The sequence below is a fragment of the Sparus aurata genome, chromosome 24 (genome assembly GCF_900880675.1).
Source record: "Sparus aurata chromosome 24, fSpaAur1.1, whole genome shotgun sequence".
Taxonomy (NCBI): domain Eukaryota; kingdom Metazoa; phylum Chordata; class Actinopteri; order Spariformes; family Sparidae; genus Sparus; species Sparus aurata.
In genome coordinates this window covers 9,266,688-9,286,587 of record NC_044210.1, presented here as the reverse complement: position 1 = coordinate 9,286,587, position 19,900 = coordinate 9,266,688, and the positions used below count along the sequence as shown (strand labels likewise).

Below are 19,900 nucleotides of genomic sequence, written 5' to 3'. Positions count from 1 at the left end.
GTCACTCTTCATCTCCCCAGTCAGACGTGTTGACAGATGAGTTAATGGATGACTGGGGCTATCATGACCGAGAGTTTACTGACGGGGCTGCCACATGCCTGTGTGTGCTATCTTATCTGGTTTGCAGATTTCATTTAGCTTCCATAGGTGGGTGTGTGTGTGTGTGTGTGAAAGAGTCCGAAATGATAAAGGTGCGTCTGTGTGTGCATTCATCCGTGTTTTGTTTACAGACAAAAATAACAGGATGTTACAGTTTGGTCTGAACTACAGTTTCGTTATGTGGTTGTGTTTTATTTGCATAGAAGACATCACGCCGACTGATCAAACTAATGGAGTGTGTGTGTGTGTTTTATGTGTGTGTGTGTGTGTTTTATGTGTGTGTGTGTGTGCGCCCTCATTCCAGAGTGCTTCCAAGAGAGCGAGCACCTAAAGGAGAGCCTGAAATGCTGCCTGCTGCACCTGTTTGGAGCTATAGTAGCTGGTGATCAGGTAAGCCTCTGGATGCTGTGGAGGTCACAGGTCATGTCACCATGATAACCAGTGTGTCCTTATCGCGTCTTGCTGGCTGGATGTGTTTGGAGACTGTTTCAAGATGGCAGCACATTTATTCATTCCAATTAAACTGCTAAGTCTCAGTTCTTGGCCCATGAGAAAAACGCATTAGAATTAATTTTGTGGTGGCTTTTTATGTATTGGACCCTGTTAGTTAGTCTTAAACAACTAAACAGATCTCTCGATCTCCCCAACCCCACTTTGTTTTCCCTCCTCTCTTGCAGAGGAATGCTCTGCTTGCCATCTCCCCAGCCACCATGGAGGTTCTGATGCGGGTTCTGGCCGACTGCTCTATGGGCAGCTGCTCTTCAGAAGAAGGCGAGGACTGGGACAGCGAGGCCCCCGACCGTAAGGCCCTGCTGACTCTGGGCTGCCTGAGGGAGGTGGTGCAGCGCCTACTGGCCGCAAGCTCCGACCAGCGGCAAGTTGAGATCGCCTCTGTGCTGGAAAACTACTTCAAGCTGCTCAACTCAGACCCGGCTGCTGTCGTCGCTGCTCGACAGCAGCAGCAGTCCAAGGGCCAAATGCCAACACTGGGCAGACACTGGGAGAGCCGATTTGTGGCGCTGCAAGTAAACATGCTAGGTAGGGGCGTAATTGATCATTTAGGGGCATAAACCACACTATTGTGATATTAAATGTATTATTTGAGATGTTCTGTTTTGCTAACGCAACTTACCCTACTTCTTTTATGTGAGTCAATGAGTCATTGTTCTGTCTCCTCCTTTGTCTCTTGTGTCACCATCTCTTCATCTTCCTGCCTCTCAGACACTATCAGGGACATGTTCCTGTGTTCAGACAGGCCAGTTCTACAAGCCATCTTCCTCAATAGTAACTGTTTCGAGCACCTGACACGACTGCTGCAGAACAGCAAGGTAACAGAGCAGGTCTTTCTGTCTAAATATAACCCGAAGAAACAACACTATTATGAGTGTGAGTGACATTATTTGGTGTTTGATCAATCTGAGCTCATGTTTGTAGCTCAAAACTGGGTCAAATTGAACATTATTCCTAACTTATTAAATGCATTTGCTCATATCTAGCTAAAAGATGCTAAGGCTGTTTGAAGTTGTAATCTGATGTCAGTGTGACCTACTGATAATGCCATTTTTGCCCCACTGCTATATTTACTTATGTGGGGGTTTAGGATTTTTTAACAGCTTATTAATTCTAACATATAAATGATATATTTGTGCTTCGATACAACAACTAACAGGGAAGTAGTTGTGTTTAATTCTGTCTTTAAAGGAGAAAAGTAGATTTTAGATTATGTCTCCTGTGGTGGGAAAAGCACTCAGATGTGGCAAAACCAAAATCTGCGCATCTTACACTGCAAAGTAGTAACTGTTGATACTAAAAAGTGAAAGTATAATTTTTCCTATGAAATATAGTGGAAAGGAAATGACCAGTACCTCCAAAATGTACTAGAGTAAATACACTGTTAACATGAATGTGGTTTATGATATAGAGTTATTTCTTGGATTTGCATCCTTTGCAAATAATTTTCTTTAGTTCTGTGGCTGTATTCACAAAGGATCTCACCAAGTCATCCTAAAAGGCACTAGAAGTTCCTCTTTAGAGCGTCTTTTTATTTAGTAAAGAATAAAAGAGAGGTTTGACCCTGCTGCTATGTGTGACATCATGTTCACCTAGTAAGTCTCCACTGAATGTTTGGCAGGTGACCAGCCTTTGTCAGTGAATTAGTATTCATGCATACACAGGAGCAAACTAATTGAATTGGATAAACAAATAATTTGATAGGGCAGATCTACATATAGACCAATTTTGCCTGGAAATCCAGAGATGCCCATGAAAAACGTTCAAGTTCAAGTTCATCGGTGCTACACACTGATTGTTTCTAGAGTCACAGGAGTGTAGAGTTGTGCAAGCTGTCCTCTCCAGGGTTATTTAATTGTTTAGACTTGTGTCAACTCGCCGCCATCAGAATATGCTTTTAGAAGATATTTGTCTCCAGCCTGATGAGCCACATTACCACCAGCAGCAGAGTGAATGTAAGCAGGTCTTAGGAGTAAAAGCAGCTACTTTAAGAGGCATAGTAAGAAAGCAAAAGTGTATGTGTCCTAACATTTCATCAGGACAACTTTTAGCCTTTGGGTGTTTTGTGAATATGGCCGCAGGTATTTAACATGTAATTTGGATGTATAACTGCCCAGGTCTGGTCAGCCTGTATGTCATTGTGAGAACAAAAGCATTTTGCCCACCTTGCATGTTTCCCTCCCCACAGCAAGGCTGGATCACCAACACGCCTCCTCACAGTGACCCCTGCTGAGGCTTTTAACCTCTCACCCTCTCCTCAACTTACAACATCTTTCCTCCCCCCTTTGCACCATCCTCTGACTCTCCCTCGTCTCCATTTTCTCTCTCTTGTCAACCTCCCTCACATGCTATGTTGACATGTTGCCTGTTGTGTGTGTCAGCTGGTTAACGCTAGGTGCACGGCGGCAGACAAGGACCAGAAAGATATAACCAACAACAGGTTACTGACAGGAGAGAGGGACACTCAGGTACCGCCGAGAAAGTCCCCACTTCAACTCACCCGATCCACTCATCCCCAATACCATCCACTTACCTGACCCTTTGCCCTCACCTGCTGCCAAATCCCACCACCTTCACCTTAGCAGAGCCACTCCACAGCAAGACAACTACACTGCTTTGTGCCAGATTATTATTTCTAATTGGATCATGTCTCAACAGAGAACTCACTGAGTCATTGGACTGTCAGAGTGCTGGCGGGCAACACACTATTAGTCCATGTGTGTGTTATCTCTAACTGTTACACCATCATGTTGGTTGTGTTCATGGTTTTCACATTAACACTTTTGCTTCCTGTTACACAAACTGAAGCAGCATGTTTTGTGTGGCCAGAGATTAGTTTGATCATTTAAAAAACGTTTGTTGACCTCTTGACTTACTGAAGTAGGGAATTCCAACATGATGTGTAACATGATACAATATGATACGATATGAAACAATACGAACAACTTCTTCCTGTTTCCAGTCTCTATGCTGAACAAAACTAACTGGCTTCTAGCTGTAGTAGCTTCCTATATGACGATCAGACATAATAGTGCTATTGATCTACTATTTTAACCACCCAAACCCACAAGAAAGCTAAAATGGAATTTCCACAAAATTAAACTAATCCTTAAACAATATCAGAATTATAATGATGCTGTAGACCCCAGACATCTAGTGCTTCAAGCAGGTTATTACAAGTGAAGCAAATCAGCTAGTGGCAAATAATGCATCAGTTATAAGTATTACTGGTTTCTTAAGCAAGAAAAGCTGAACAACGTGGTCTTTACCACATTTGAAAACTTCATTTTTTATTAATAACCGCCCTCTGGGTACATTTTGTTTCGCCAAAGACATGCAGCTGCTACTAACAGTGGCTGTCTGAGGCCTTTCTTTTGAATGGTGTAGTGTCAACTATCAGTCAGAGCTCTCACTGGATCATCTCATGTGCACAGAAAGGTCACCTGTTCCCCAAAGTGTATACCAGCTCTCATTCTACTCTTCATGTGGTTTTCTACTGACAGAGCCACCTTCATGAGGTACAATCCCTCCATTTATCTAGATAATATGAACACAGGTGGACAAACCAACGTGAAGACACACATACACATACACACCAGTGTGCCTTTGTTGTTGTGCAGCTGTAACCTGATGCATGGGGCAGATGCTGCAGCCTGCTCGGCAGGTTTTTACACATCAAGTTTTTTGTTGGCGTGGTCACCTGAGGTTAAAGCAGCTTTTAGTTAATATACAGCAGAGGGATTTAAAAGTAATCCTCATGTAATTAAACACCAAAAGTGTTTCCAAAACCAGAATCAACCCGAAGTGCTAAATGATTCGTCTTGCTGTGGAGTGACCCCTTTGCCTCTTTCACCGCTTTGTCACTTTATTTATTTTGTTGCCATTTTCAGTTCCCTCACCCTTCCCCTCTCTTTCCCCTCAACATTGCCCTGCGGTAAATTATGGTTCCCACTGGAATCCTATCACATTGGCCTGGTGTGTTTTCTCACAGAGTTCAGTGGTCTGAGGTGATCTGGACCCAGTGACAATGATCTTTAAGTGTTTAATTTTCACCACAGTCCCTCTCCAGCTGGTCCGAGACTCTCTGTAGGATCAAAAAAGCGTTAACTGATCTGGAAACATATTGGACATGAGCAGGACGGAGCTGGATGGAGATGTGTTTGTGTGTATTTTTCATGGTTTTGCTTGTGTTTTATGGGTTGCATGCTTTTTGTGAACATGAGAAAAAAGAGAGAGGTACTTCTCCTTGGCTGTCTGAGTGTGGAGGCGGGTGTTTTTCTTGTTTTTGTTTGTTGTTGTTTTTTTTTACCAAGCCCTGAGAGCTTCCTGCTCCAGTTGGATCATCGTGCTATTAAAAGGATTATTTAACTTGGAGCAGAAAGACGACACATTACTTATCTGTACTGTAACATCTGCACCACAAGCTTTGATGCCAGTTCCGACTGCAGCAACAAGAAGGGTTCTAACCTTCATCGATGATTATACTCACAATTTCACGCACACACTAATTGAATCAAACTCGAAGGCATCGATTTAAGTCTCCCTTTATTCCTCTCAGTGTGATGCATGTTGTATTCAGTGCTGTGAATAAGTTGGTCATTATCATTTAAGCTGTACAAGCCTGAATATGAATGTGGCTTTGAATTGTATGCATGCTTGTCACCTTCTAAAAGTGCTAAGACATTCATCTGGAATAACAGGAGATTTGACTTGTGTCCAGTTATCTGGTACTCCATCCTGCCCACTAAAAGAGCAAGTGACTGGCTGTGATGAGTGAGTGACGTGGCTGATTTTCCTGCAGGTGTTTCAAGGGCGACTTGACTCCCTCGCTGTAGCAACCATCAAAGCCCTGACAACAGTGATGCACAAATCACCAGCTGCAAAGGTAACATGACACATATGCACACAGTTAATTTAAAGCAATGATTTGCTTCTGCTAAATTCTTAAGTTCTACTTTTAAATGGACTTTTACCTAATCAGCCAAAGCCGAGAGTCATCCTTTTAGGGACAGAGATGATGATACAAAAGAAGAAGTTGATAGCTTTTTGTATTTGTATTTTCATTTATGTTTTTCCCCCACCCCTGCAGGAGGTGTTCAAGGAGAGGATTGGTTACAATCACCTTTATGAAGTTCTCACCTCACTCGGTCAGCCATCACGGCACCTTCTCAAAGAGCTGATGAACATGGTGAGAGAGATTATTTTTGGTGTTTGTTGTATCTTTATCTGTGTCTTTATATTCGTTGGTGTTTATGTTTTTTCCTTTGTCTGGGTGTAGGCTGTGGAGGGTGAGCACACCTCAGTGGGGCTCTTGGGCATCAGTAACGTGGAGCCCTTGTTGCTGCTGGTCCAATGGCTCCCAGAGCTAGACTCATCGGAGCAGCAGCTTTTTACGGCCGACTGGCTCCGCCGCCTCAGCTGCCTCAACCGACAGACCCGTGCCACCTGCGTCAATGCTGCCATGGTCATGCGAGCACTGGCCAGCCTCGACCGCCACCAACGGCTACACCGAGCTTGTGCCGAGAGCCTGTTGGGGCTGCTGGGCTCTCTGGGCTCTCAGTCCTTGAGTGCCAGGGAACTCCTGGGCTTCTTGCACTTCCTCAGGCCTTCAGAGTCTGCGCAAGCACACCCACATGTAGGTCCTGCCTTGAAAGCGCTCCTGACCATGGTACGGAAGCAGGGCCTGGAAAGTGCCATGCAGTACTTTGACCTGTCACCCAGCATGGCTGGCATTGTAGTCCCAACAGTGCAGCGCTGGCCAGGCTCTGCCTTCAGCTTTCTAGCCTGGCTGTCACTTGATCAGGACCAGTTGGGTCCACCCAGCAAGGACAAGAGGAAGCAGCTCTACAGGTGAGATGGAAAGAGAAACAGAAAAAATAATTTTGCAAAAGAAAGCTGTAATGCTCACTCAAACTGTTTCCTTATATATTATCTTGTGCAGCTTTTTCACACCAGGAGGGACAGGGTTTGAGGCCTTCATCAGCTCAGCGGGGACGCTGGTTGTGGCTGTATGCACGAAGAAGGAGTACGTCACAGTAATGCTGCCCGACTACTGCTTCTGTGACTCCCTCTGGGTGAGTCAGCCTTGATAACATCTGTTGTTGATGTAAATAAAATGCTGAATAAAAACAGAACATAACGCAATAAGGCTAAAAACTAATCAACACCATCTGAAAGTCTGGCATCGCTGATGACACTCTACATTTAGAAGATCCACACCTTTTAACCCGATGTCTTGTAGACTGATGAAGAGAGCGACACCGAGAATGAAAAGGGACTAAATGCTGTCTGAATTTCTGCTTACAGCACAGCATCGGTGTTGTCCATGTACCAGGAAAGAGACCATTTGGACAGAGTCTAGTCTACATTTATGTGGACGGACAGCAGAAACTGTCTGCCACCCTGAAGTACCCAACCATGACTGAGGTGAGACCTTCACTCATGTGGTAAATTATGGAATTCATTGACTTTTGGCAATTTGAATGCCTTTGTTTTCATTCAGTTAATCTTCAGTGTAATTTACTGAAACATCATTACTTCTACTTATAGTAGCAAGAAAACATGAGAGTTTTAACACTCACTGTACAACAGTTGTATGGTGCTTGAAGCTGTCCTAAATCTTAATCATAAAGGCAAACACATGTATTTTATCTTATCCCACCCACAGCCGTTCATCTCCTGCTGCATCGGCTCAGCGGGCAACCGGACCACGACTCCCCCACCCTCCCAGATCCCAGACCCTCCCTTCTCCTCCGCAACCACACCCACCACCCGCTCCTCGTTGGGTGGCATCCTGTCGCCGCAGACCTGGGGGGGCCTGCTTGGGGGGAAGTCTGAGTCTGTGACTAAGCTCATCTCTGCAGGGACTCAGGACAGCGAGTGGGGAAGCCCTACATCCTTGCAGGGCCAGCTGGGGAGCGTCATGGTCTTCCATGAACCTCTGCAGCCCAACCACATAAAAGCCATCTGCAGTGCTGGTAAGCAAGAGGAGGTGGTGTGAGAGGAAGAATACTATGTGTCATTAAGTCAGAATAAACTTAAAGGGACAGTTCACCCCAAAATCAAAAATACTTATTTTCCTTATTACCATTTGTAGCTTGTTTTGGTGTGAGTTGCCTTCTCTCAAATATAATGAAATTAGATGGCACTTTACTTGTGTTGCTCAAAGTTGCAGTTCCTGTCTTGAGAAATAATGACCCAGTTCCTCAACATAATCCATAATTGTAATGTGTGAAGTTTCATTCAGAGACAGTTTTCTTTCTACGTGGGCGAAAGGTTCATGCTAGGGACAGTGTGAATATTAATGGCGTCCTCCTCGGCTGAACTGTTGTCCATAAGTAGATGTATGCTTCCTTCTGTGCAGTGATGCGATTTGCGGGTGTAGTTTGGTAGAAAGAAAATATTTTCAACAAGAAACTGCTCATCAAAGGTCTGTGGATTATGTTAGAGTGACTGAGTCATGATTTCTGGAAATAGAGATTGCTATGGAATGTTTTAAATTGTTTTGGGGGTTTGAGCAACACAAGCCAAATGCCCTCTAGTTCCATTAGCAGACAATGCAGACATCTATACGGTTCTTGTCCAAAACTCAAAATATGCATTTTTGTTTCTGAGGTGGACTGTCCCTTGAAGAATGTATTTTGTAGGCTCTTTCTCTGTCTCAAACTCTCCTTCTGTGTTCTACACAGGTCCAAACTGCATCTCCCCATTCAAAGCGCAAGAATCAGAAGTTGGAGACCTTTATACCAAGTTACTGCTGCACTACTCACCCAAGGTGATTAGACTACTGTAATTTAAGTCACTCCTTTGTAGGTTGTCTGCTGTACGAATGAGGAAATTCCTTTTAATGAGTAGAAATTTGGGAATGATTCTATCAAAATAAAGTATTTTCACCACAGTCTTATTATCTGTTTGAGGTAAATCTGCTAACTGTTAACTAAACATGGTCTTTTTGTCTACAGGCATGTAGGAACCCCATCTGTCTTGATCTGTCCCCAAATATGCTACATGGACGCCTGACTGGGAATAAAGTCGTCAACTGGGATATCAAGGTGGGAGCGACATCCAACTCAATTGTTCTGTGCTCGGAGGGATGAATTGCAAATATATATATATATACTGTATGTATATATATATTTGATTATGTGTGTTACAGGATATGATCAACTGTGTGGGCGGCCTGACGGTGCTCTTCCCTATCCTGGAGCAGTTGGCCCTGGTGACCCCTGATCAACAGTCCAGTGATCCAGCAGCTGGGTCAGATTTCATCACCCCTGATGTGACCACGCCAGCTGATGGAGACTGGGTCATTCTCCCATCCAACAGAGCTTCAGGTGTGTTTGCCACCACCTACAACAATATATTTCTATTTTTCCTTGTTTCTCTTTAATGTAATTAGAGCAAGAACATTCTTTTTTTTTTTTTTTTTGTTTTTCAGAGGCACGACTGGAGAAGAATCTGGTCGCCACCTTCTTGTTGGTACTGAAGCATTTCCTGCAGAGACACCCAATCAACCAGGAGAATCTGCTCCACTCGCATGGGGTCGCTACACTGGGAGCCCTGCTGCAGAAGGTCTCTCTTGGTTTATGTCTACCTCACTTACACAAATCAACACATGTTAAAAAGACATGTCCATAATTTGGGCATCGCACTGATGGAATCTTAATACCGTATTTCCATCTCTTTCCTCGGCTGAAATATTTTATATTTATTTATTAATTTGTTTATATGAAGTAGTTTTTTTGAGTAGATACATTTGAAATAAATATTTTTACAATTTGTAAAAATTGCCCTATGGACAGTTTACAGCAGGAACATTATATCGGGGACCTTATTACATTGCATGTCACCTGATTATCAGGGGTCACCTCATAATACTAATCTTGTATGAGTCACTCTAATTAATTTTTAAATTTTTGAGGGGTATAAAGTTTCTTCCACCTTCAGATGAGTGGTTTCCATCTTCCTGCAGTCACACAATATAAAGGCAGGACTGTGACCTAGAGGGGTTTTTTACACAATGCATTAATTACGCAAGATCTCTACATAAGCCTCTTGTTTGTCTCCATATTTAGAGTGGATTAGTCTGTTTCTGAATGGGACAATTAAGAATCTCTGCTGACTGGCATCAAGCCCACATCTAGTCACGTACAGCTTTTTATTATAGGAGACTTATGAATGCTGCTCTCCCTGTCTGTTAGGTCCGTCTCTGTGTTTGTTCTGTGTGTCTGTGTTTGTCTTTTCCTTTGTGTCTGTCTGTTTCCCTTGATTGCTCATTTCTTTTTTGTCCTTGGCTCCCTTTCCTCTTCTATCTTTTATCTGGTGCAAATGCATCACTATTTATTTGTTTTTTATGCGGTGGAAATACCTTTGAATCAGCATTTACACCAGCATGGGAAAATAAAAGCCTCCACAGAGACCCAGATAAGAGAGACATATCTTAGATGCAGTAATGGCTGCTCTTGGCAAAGTAACCACACCCTTTTAGTGTAAAAGTCCAAATAAACCATAAATGTTTGCCCCATTCCATCATGATCCTTGTTCCGTGTTGTGGAGGCGAGCTGTAGGTGTTTGGCATTATTGTACACTTGTTTGCCAATAAGCTTTATCACATTTTATGGGTTTATTTACAGCATGTGCGCCAGCACTAATTACTAATAGTAGTAAAATGTAATCTATCGTTTTTCTTTAGCTGCCAGCAGGTCACGTGGACGTCAGTGTTCTTGTTGCCGTGCAGCTTCTGATTGAGCAGGTGACGTGTGAGAAGAACCAGGCTCTGCTCCAGCAGCTTCACACGCATCTGCTGTTCAACTTCAACATCTGGAACAAAGGAGACTTCCCCTTGCGGATAGGTTAGATCTATATATCTGTATTGTGTGTGTGTGTGTGTGTGTGTGTGTGTGTGTGTGTGTGTGTGTGTGTGTGTGTGTGTGTGTGTGTGTGTAGTCATGTTTTCTGAGGGAGTTGTAAAGTACATGAAGCAACCAGCAATTAAGAAGAATAGAGGAATATGTTAAGTAAAAGAGGAATGTATGGCTTTCTGACGACTCTGCTGTTTGCCTGGCAATAGAACTGCAACAATTAGAAAGTTACTACGCCCACAAGATAGTCCCCTATACAAAACCTCAACGTGTAGCTTTTTCAGTTTTTATGTCTAATATACCTCCTTATGGGTGTTGTTGGATGTGATGCTGCTGCATTTTGTGTGCGAAGCATAATAGAGTATGTGTCCCTGAGTGTTACCCGTTCTGACTTGTGCTTTTTGCTTCGTCCAATGAAGGTCATATCCAGTACATGTCCACTGTCATCAAAGATAACAGGAAGCAGTTCAGAAAAAAATGCGGAGTTCAGTTCCTTTTCGACACCGTGCGCCTCTATTATGGGTGAGATCCTATTTGTCAAACTGCGTACCCTTCCAGTACATTTTTAGTCTCTTTCTCCCGTATCATAACTGTCGTTTGCTTTGCACTTTAGGAAGAACAGTAACAAAGAGAGCGACCTTAGTGAGGATGACATTCGTACAATCCGAGCGTCTCTCTGTGGCCTCGTCAAGTACTACATCAGCAAGGGGATGTCGCAGGACGAGATGCACAGCATTCTGGGATACATCGCAGCCATTGGAGAGGAGGACCAGGTGAGGGGGTTGGGTTGTTTTGAAGAGGTGTTGTTTTTTTTATATATATAATAATAAGAAGCATCACAGCAGGAGAAAGAAAGTAAGTGACCTTCAATCTTAAAATGTGTCTTAATGGTAGAAACTTATCATCATGTGCGTGCAAATGGTATTAAACCTTTCATTTTCTACACATGCTTATCCTGTTGTACTAAATCATACTGTAGCTAATAAGATTATCCCCATTGAGAAACACAATACTCTCTTGTGTGTGCTTGCCAGATGACCTATATTTTGTGAAACAGGTTAATGCCAGCCACTGCTATTTGAGGATTTTTATTGTAAAATAAGATGACCTTTCACTGTAGGATTTCTGTTCCCCTGTGAGACTTACTGCGGGGATGCCTGCACAGGAAGCTATCAGCTCATTTCCCGCCTGGCAGCTGTTTTACCAGCCTTTCTCTGTCTGTCTCTCTGCATTATTTTTCCTCTCTGTGAGCAGTATCCATCAGCGACTGTTAAACAAACCACTTAATTTCTTAACTGTCTTTCTCAAAGCACCAACACCTGCTAGAAGTTTACACAGAGCTCAGTGTTTGTCACATATTTTGTGAAAACTGTTTCCTCCTCTTGTCACACCTCTCTTCCGTTTTTATAGTTCCCTCTTGTTTTTCATTTTGTCTGTCACTTTGTGTATCTTCTTACACTGCAGAACTATATGTAGAAGCTTACGTCACCCTCAGTGAACATATGGCCAATATTATCACATGATCCTCCTCCGCTGCTCGACATCTGCCATTTCTGTGATCGTATTTATCCATTCATTAAGCCAGACTGAGTGTTCAAACAAAACACTTAATTGATTATGTAAAAACTGTAAAAACATCACTCCTAATCAAAACAGAATCATTAAACATGACATACGTCTTGCAATTCAAGCACCAAGTTTTGCACGAATAAGCTGCTTTGCTGTCTTTCAGCGCTATGACTTTTTTTTTCTCCAAACAATTGAATTTTTCCACACAAGCAGTCTTGACCATGTAAAAGTGACTAAATGTAGTTGTGGTTTGTTTGTCTTTCAGTTGTGTGGTCTGCTGGAGTTGTTACTCAGCCTCCTTCAGAGCAGCCCGGCCAGAGACCAGCTCTTCCTGCTGCTCTTTGAGCCAGGGGCGGCCGACTCCTGCTACGCTCTTCTACTCAATAACAAGCACTCAGACCGGCTCCGAGAGCTCGTCTTCAAGGTGGGTTACAGCCTGCTGTAATGTATAAGCTGCAATGCTTCATTATTGCCATCATAAACGCAGTAAAATTTCACGATTAGTAATGGAATTACTAAATTACTACAATATTATTAATGTCTTGCCAAAAAGTCAGGAAGTTTAAATGAACTCAGGCTACATTGTTATCAATCATGGTTATCCATCATTAAACTGATTCTAACACTATTAGTCATAAAAAATAGCAAACATGATGTGATCGAAATGGTTGATTTTTCTGTTTTCTCTTCATCTCTTCACAGTTGTTTGAGCGCATGTTGCGCTGCGACCGCGTCTATGAAAAGAATAAGCAGCGCTTGCGGCTGAGGGAGGCAGGCTACGCCGGCCTATCGTTACTCTTCTCCGAGCTACACATCACTCCCACCCTGATCCGCTGTCTCCTCAACCAGGTCCTCCACACAGGTCTGCTCTTCTTTTTACATTCCAGAAAGCCAGTCTGACCAATACTTTGTGCAGATCAATCAAACTAGGCTTTATGTCAGACGCAGTGGACAGAAATGCTCCCCTGTCTGTCATTAGGAAGAACCAGACGATAGCTTTAGCACGATTGCTAATCAATACCATATACAGCTGCACAAATGTTAAATGGTGTATCTAAAATCTACAGATCCCGTGGTAAACTACAAGGACCTGATGTCTCTTGTCCAGCTCACCCACCGGGCCGGACCCAGTGTTCGCCTCATCGTCTGCAAGAGGGTGAGGAAACACCACTACTTACACCTGCTGACACTATAAGTTAAATATATTCAATAACAGCAGACACAGGAAATTACTGTAGGTTCCAGCAATTGATTAGTATCAAGGAATGCTTACTACATTACTTGTTATTTAGGTTCTTCTCTTTATTCCTGTTTACTTTCATTTATTATTTCCTTCCATTCCCCTCTCAAACGCACACAGTTGTTAATTTTTCATTGATTATTACTCAAGATTTCAACCCTGGTTGATTTAGCGACTCGTAGTTACTAGTAATAACAACTAGTGCAGTTTACTACGATAAAGAAAAACACATTGTAACAGCTTCTTCGTCAAAAATGCAAGAGAAACGCACTTTTTTAAATAAAGAAGCGATGCAATAATTTCCGTCAAGTTTTCCATACAACTGCAGGGCACTACAGTTATGCACCCTAGTAGGGAATTTTGGGTAAGCATTAGCTGTAACTTAATTCACATACAGTCTAATAGTAGTAACAGTAAACATAAAGGCTGATATTCTTGAATTAAAATTAAAAACAGTGAGGCTTACAGCCATTTTCTCTTTTTTTTGCCAATTTAATACCCTCAATCATCTCTACTTTCTTATATCTGACTGTCTTACTCATGTCTTGTATGAAGTGACTCTTCGGCCTTAAATTTAATCCCTTCATCATTTCAAATACTAATAATGCCATATGAGTATGTAATAATTGCATTTGAGAGAAGCGGTGATGATTTTTTATCATTAGAAGTTGAAGTTTAGCTTTTTAGATTAGTTTTTCTTTTCCATCCTCTATCTCTTGATGCCAAATGACTGAATTTCCCTGCAGGTGTAATCAAACTTTAATCTTGTTCCTCATCTGTCTCCAGGTGTACCAGCTGCTACAATCCCAACAGGATGCTGCTGTCCAGATCTCAAGGCAGCAGTGTTGGCAGGACACTCTGATGCGACTCTTCCTGCGGGGTGAAGGGTCTCTGCCACTACGGGGCGCCGACACTGTCAGCACCTGCAGCCTGGACCTGAGCCGGCCCGGCGGCGGCGGCAGCAACCGCCTGGAGCTGCCACTGGAGAGAAAGGCACGGACAGGCAGTGCTACCCGCCTGGACCGGCTGGAGGATGACCGACTCAGCATAGGCGACACTCGCTCTGTGGACAGCCTGGAGAACGGAGACGTCATCTCACTGCTGGACACGCCATCTTCCTCGGCCTCCACCGAGCCGCAACTTCACGTCAAGCCCTGGGTGGTGGGAAAGTCGGGGGGCTTGACGTTAGATCTGTCCCATCTGCAGGCCTACGAGGGCGGGGAGAGTGGCAGCCAGACGCCTGGCAGCATGCCCAGCACACCATCGCCACTGGAGACCTCAAAGCCTTTCCCAGGGGGCACCGGGGATCGTGATGCAAGTTCCTCCCTTACTGAAGACAGCTTTCTTTTTAGTGACAACATCTCACTGGGGGAGTCCTTTAACAACACTGAGGTAAGATGCTAAACTTTCTATCAAGCTTTGATGGTTTAAGAGAAAAGACGAATTACTCAGAGTTTTGTCATTAAATTGGTTACGGCAGTTGCTTGTAAAAGGATCCAGATAACAATACTTGTTTTTTGTTTTTGTCATCAAAACCAATAGTAAAAACAAAAACTAAGCACTATTTACCTTGTTGTGGGCTTGTGTTTGTTTACGAGAGCTTGAATGTTGGATGTACAGCCCATTTTTATGTCTTTGTTAGCTGTTAATTGGACAATAAGCCCTATAATAGTGTCTATTAAAGCAGGTGATAAGAAAATGCTGGTGTCTTTATTTCATATGATATTCTGAGCTCGCCTTAATTCTACTCAAACAGCAATAGCATCTGACTCTGACTGGGTGAAATGTCAGTGACACCTCAGGGAGCCCAGAGCTTACTTTCATCTAGTCTGCCTCTTCTTGTCATTTCAGTGAGTCACTGAAGGGCATAGGTGGAAGAGAGTCAACCTGTCTCCTCCCGCAGCAGGAGCCTGTCAGTTAGAGAATTAAATATGTCATGTTTGTCAAGTTTAAGTCGGGGAATATTACAGAACGTTTGATTGGCCCAGCGGTATAAATGTAGTATTATCTACATTCAAGACAGAACTGGGGGGATCTGACATAAACTCATGCTCTTTAAGGCTTTGAGAAGTGTTAGTAATAGTATCTGCACACACAGCAGAGAACTTTAAGATTGTCCTAATAATTGTTGACGTGTTGTCATTAATGTCCTTGTTTTTCTTTGCTGTATCCTGTTACCAACTGCTGCAGCAATCAATGAAATTTCATCTATGCTCCTCTAAAGATAACCCCTCTCTGGTTTTGTCTCTTTGGTGTTACGTCGCCCTCTAGCGGGCTGAAGAGGAGCTGTGCACCATGCTGCTGGAGATCGTGCTGTGCGTGATGTGGCGTGGCGTTGAGGGCTCAGATGATTCGGCATGGCTGGAGCGTGGACAGGTCTTCTCAGCTCTCACCAAACTAGGAACGGCCAACGAGCTGCTGCTTCCTGTCGACCAAATTAAACTGAGGTCAGTCCCCAATTTGATTGCTGATAGCTTAAAACGTAACAGTAATTCCAACAGTGTCTAACGCTCTCTTTTATTCTTAAGTCTTATGGAACGTATGTTGGAGTGGGCCGTGAGTGATAACCGCGAGGCATCAGCTGCCACGTTGCCACAGCACACAGAGAATGCGGTGCGATTGCTTCACATGGTACAAGACTTCCTGCAGGCGGAAGGCCTGGTCAATCCATCTCTGTGGACGGAGAAGGTGCTGGAAGAGACAGTGACGCTGATGGACAGCCTCATGGTGTGGTACTCGGCTGGCACCCAGTGGTTCCAGCTCTCTCAGGTTGGACTAAGACTGCTAATGGGCTTCATGGCTCAGGAGGATCCAGATGTAAGTTATTTTTCCTATTTGCCACCATTTCTGGCTTTGTTATACTATTTCATATGTAAATTTAGAGTCTAATGTGAATTCCCTGTTTCCCAGGTGTGCGCCATGGCCACTGCCAAGCTCAACGGCATCCTGCAGACAAAGGAGGTGTCCAGCCAGGACGAGGCCTGTTACCTGCTTGGTAAGGTGGAGGGAATCCTACGGCGCTCCGTCAAGGAGCAAACGGAGGAGACGTACTCCTTCCTGGTTCCCCTGCTGCGAACACTGCTCTCTAAAGTCCACCGCCTCCTCTACATGGAGCTGCACCTCCCCCAGCTGCCTGACACCAACGGCAGCCCGTCCTTCTTTGAGGACTTCCAGCTGTACTGCAACTCACCTGAGTGGCGCGTCTACCTCGACAAATACGTATGTGATTGAGCTTAAGAGTCTCTGGGAGTTTTGTAGCATATTAGATACACATTTAATGAAACACGTTCTTCTGTCCACCTTCAGATTATCCCGTACATGAAGCAGTATGAAATCGAAACATTCAGCCAGGGTCATGAGACCATGGCTCTCTACTGGAAGGAGTGCTACGAGGCTTTCATGGTCAGCCTGCATAAGCGAGAGAGGGAGAGGGGTGAGAGTAAGATCCGCTTCCAGGTCAGTTGGATCGATAATAGATGGAGAATATCTAAAGCCTCTTTTCCACTATCTAACGCTGCTCATTACTTTCCCCTCAGGAGCAATTTGTGGAGCCTTTCACGCGCCGAGGCCGCCAGGAGAACCTCCGCTACAACAGCATGTTGAAGCAGCAGCACAGCCAGAACAGTGCCACCCTCAGGCAGTGGAAGGCAGCACGGCGGGGTCTGGTGTGTGAGAGAGGGCCCTGGGCTGACAGGTACTGATATTAACTTCTCTGCTTTACATTCAGATAGAGATAATGGCTGGTTTGGGGAGTATTACAAATGTGTTTTGTAATTATTAACAGGCAACAGGATGAGATGCACTGGAGGGTTTCTAGTGCTGAGAACTTCTCACGCATGAGACTGAAGCTGGTCCGTAATTACAATTTTGATCCACACCGAGAGGCCAGCGCTCTGAGAGACAACCTAGGTGAGTGGTGGAATTGTTTATGTGAGTTTAGACTAACTATTTGCGCTACATTCAATCCTCCTGTGGCCTTAAAGCTGCACATCAGTGTCCCTGGCAGGAAAAAGCACCTGCTTAGGTCCAGTAGATGTATTCAGTGAATGGATGTGATGGTGAGGGATAAGTGTGTTTACAGTGTGTCATGGGCACACTCATCAAGCCATCCTTGATAAACAGATTAAATAGGACTGACCTTAAAAATCCTCTTTAAGACGAACTTATGTCCTTCCCTCCCATCTTCTCTGCTGGGAGGATGATCCAGTGTGCTTGGTGTTTTTGCCTTTTTAAGTTGTGTAAAAGGACGAGTGTGTTGCAGAAGAAGACTTTTTTTGTGTGTGTGTTTTACATTTTTTTTTAAATGCAACAGGGCATCGATTATTCCTATAGTATTGTTTAACTAATCTGTATCTCACATTGTTAACGGCAAGACAGATACATACATTCTGACACCTATCTCTCACTACACAGTCTGGAGACATACTCCTGTGAATATCTCTTCACAGAGATAATAACTCCACCCTCAAATTCTGTTCGAAAATAAAAAATGACTTTTAAACCACATGTAGATATTATTTTTTCATCTCACAGCGGGTGACATGGAGGCCCTGCAGAGGCTCTGCAAGGTGTAGTTTACTGATCTGAAATCTTTTGCCCGTTGGATTGAAATCCCCATGATATCAAGAATATACTTTAGAAATCCATTTTGACTGATACAACTCGCCATATACAAACATTCTGCTTACGTCCAACAAACTTAGCAGGATTCTTTCATGAAATATTTCATTTTGGTTGAGATAGTGGCATCATTTATTTTGTTTAATAAGATGCTAACTTTGCTGCCTGGATTCCTCCCACATGTCTGGCACTTAGCTGTGTGCTCACCCACTGAATTGGAGGTGTTTATATTTTAAATAGATGAACACAAGCCAGTAGGAGTTTTGCAGGTGCTGAAATAACCACGCAGTGTGTCAGATTGAAAATAAGTGGGCTCCTGTTATTACACAAACAAAAGTACTCAAAACTTTTGTTTTTCTCCTGCCAGCAAGTTTAAAACTATAAATCCTCTCCTATTTGAACAAGATCACAGTGTTATGTTTTTGGCAGGTACAGTTGATTGTTTTTGTAGTTCGTCAGCCCTTGACAAGCATACTAAGAAGTTTATTTCCAGCGCTGTCATGTGATATTAACCACCGCACCATCTCTGGATGCCTCCTCTCATTTTCTAATAATCTCCTGTCCCTCTTGCTTTGCTCAGGTGTCCATCAGCAGCGTGTAAACCCTGAGTCTCTGCTGCTGGAGGCTGTGAAGCAGGTTAAAGTCAGCGACCTGGAAGATGACATCCTGGAGCTGCCGGAGGACGACCCTGCTGCTGCCAACAACCAGTCAGTGGCCAAATACAAAAACACAGAATCTATTGTTTTTGTTTAATAAATGCATAGAATTACAGCATTTTTCTGTGTCTGTGTCCTGCAGAGCTGAAGCCGAGGAGGCAGGCCAGAAGGAGAAGCTGGTGCTGTGGGAGGACTGTGAGCTGGTGACGGTGGTGGATGTGGTGCCCGGGCGCCTGGAGCTCACCACCCAGCATATTTACTTCTACGACAGTAGTCAGGAGAAAGAAGAAGGTGGGGAGGCACTTAGAAAAATGGATAAGAAAATACAGGATAAAACAAAACTGAAAGTTTAGTTGCCCTAACTCCTTCTTGTTTCCCAAAGGAGTGGGCCACGACTTCAAATGGCCCTTGTCTCAGATCCGAGAGGTCCACCTGCGACGTTACAACCTGCGGCGCTCGGCTCTTGAGATATTCCTCATTGACCAGACCAATTACTTCCTCAACTTCAAGAAGGAGGTGATGGGTCGCAAATTAACATGGATTTCTATGATCGGAAAATAATATTTGAGGCTCCCTCCCTAAATTAATTATAATATTATTGTGTTTTCTTCTAAACAGGTGAGGAACAAGGTCTACAGCCGCATGTTGTTGCTGCGATCGCTCAGCCTTTATGGGACCAGATCACCGCAGGAGCTCCTCAAAGCCTCGGGACTCACACAGGTCAGGACACAATAATGCAGAGCTCACCTCAATGGTCACTTACATAACAGTGACTACATTATTTGGCCTCGTTGTGTAGGTCTCAGCTGGTGGTATCTTATTGATACTGCAGGAAGAAGTGCCCTAAAAAATAAATTGAAAAGTTTTTGTCATCCAGACTGTTGTAGATTCTTAAGATTCAATATGGTTATATTTTACTACATTTTAATTTATTTGTTCATCAAATAAAAAAATCATTCTTTTAAATTGGATTTATTTACACCTGTTGAACCCATAGCAGGACAGCTGGTTCTCTAAAGGACTTTTAAGATTACATTATTAAGGACTTAATTTCAAACATCAGACCACGTTCTGAGTTTATTTTTGTTCAATGTTTGGTTAAATGAGTGTCGAGACACTAAGGTTTTCATAAATGGAGGAAACACATTAATCAAAATCTTACAATCTGGCTTTTTTCCCACCTCCTGTTTCTGCACAGAAATGGGTGAACCGAGAGATCTCCAACTTTGACTACTTGATGCAGTTGAACACGATTGCAGGCAGAACATACAACAACCTGGCTCAGTATCCAGTGGTACGTTCCTCATTCAACACATCACTGTGCAACTGTGGTGACAAGGTGAATA

At 43.5% G+C, this 19,900-nt stretch overlaps 1 protein-coding gene across 3 annotated transcripts in view; it reads left to right on the top strand.

Moving 5' to 3' along the window:
- Window positions 1-19,900, top strand: part of nbeal1 (neurobeachin-like 1) — a 42,870-nt gene that overhangs the window by 13,735 nt on the left and 9,235 nt on the right. For 2 of the 3 annotated variants that reach the window (XM_030409747.1, XM_030409746.1), the window contains exons 7-38: window positions 404-489; window positions 777-1,137; window positions 1,321-1,427; window positions 2,991-3,077; window positions 5,411-5,494; window positions 5,699-5,797; window positions 5,888-6,459; window positions 6,551-6,683; window positions 6,916-7,035; window positions 7,277-7,586; window positions 8,298-8,383; window positions 8,571-8,660; window positions 8,765-8,942; window positions 9,047-9,180; window positions 10,301-10,460; window positions 10,889-10,991; window positions 11,083-11,242; window positions 12,304-12,462; window positions 12,741-12,900; window positions 13,106-13,194; window positions 14,065-14,670; window positions 15,550-15,725; window positions 15,807-16,095; window positions 16,189-16,497; window positions 16,585-16,734; window positions 16,815-16,972; window positions 17,063-17,187; window positions 18,479-18,605; window positions 18,697-18,845; window positions 18,937-19,070; window positions 19,173-19,274; window positions 19,753-19,848. In XM_030409747.1, coding sequence (XP_030265607.1) covers window positions 404-489; window positions 777-1,137; window positions 1,321-1,427; window positions 2,991-3,077; window positions 5,411-5,494; window positions 5,699-5,797; window positions 5,888-6,459; window positions 6,551-6,683; window positions 6,916-7,035; window positions 7,277-7,586; window positions 8,298-8,383; window positions 8,571-8,660; window positions 8,765-8,942; window positions 9,047-9,180; window positions 10,301-10,460; window positions 10,889-10,991; window positions 11,083-11,242; window positions 12,304-12,462; window positions 12,741-12,900; window positions 13,106-13,194; window positions 14,065-14,670; window positions 15,550-15,725; window positions 15,807-16,095; window positions 16,189-16,497; window positions 16,585-16,734; window positions 16,815-16,972; window positions 17,063-17,187; window positions 18,479-18,605; window positions 18,697-18,845; window positions 18,937-19,070; window positions 19,173-19,274; window positions 19,753-19,848 — 5,699 coding nt within the window. The remainder of the gene's footprint in view (window positions 1-403; window positions 490-776; window positions 1,138-1,320; window positions 1,428-2,990; window positions 3,078-5,410; window positions 5,495-5,698; window positions 5,798-5,887; window positions 6,460-6,550; window positions 6,684-6,915; window positions 7,036-7,276; window positions 7,587-8,297; window positions 8,384-8,570; window positions 8,661-8,764; window positions 8,943-9,046; window positions 9,181-10,300; window positions 10,461-10,888; window positions 10,992-11,082; window positions 11,243-12,303; window positions 12,463-12,740; window positions 12,901-13,105; window positions 13,195-14,064; window positions 14,671-15,549; window positions 15,726-15,806; window positions 16,096-16,188; window positions 16,498-16,584; window positions 16,735-16,814; window positions 16,973-17,062; window positions 17,188-18,478; window positions 18,606-18,696; window positions 18,846-18,936; window positions 19,071-19,172; window positions 19,275-19,752; window positions 19,849-19,900) is intronic. The other variant, XM_030409748.1, reaches the window with a different exon arrangement.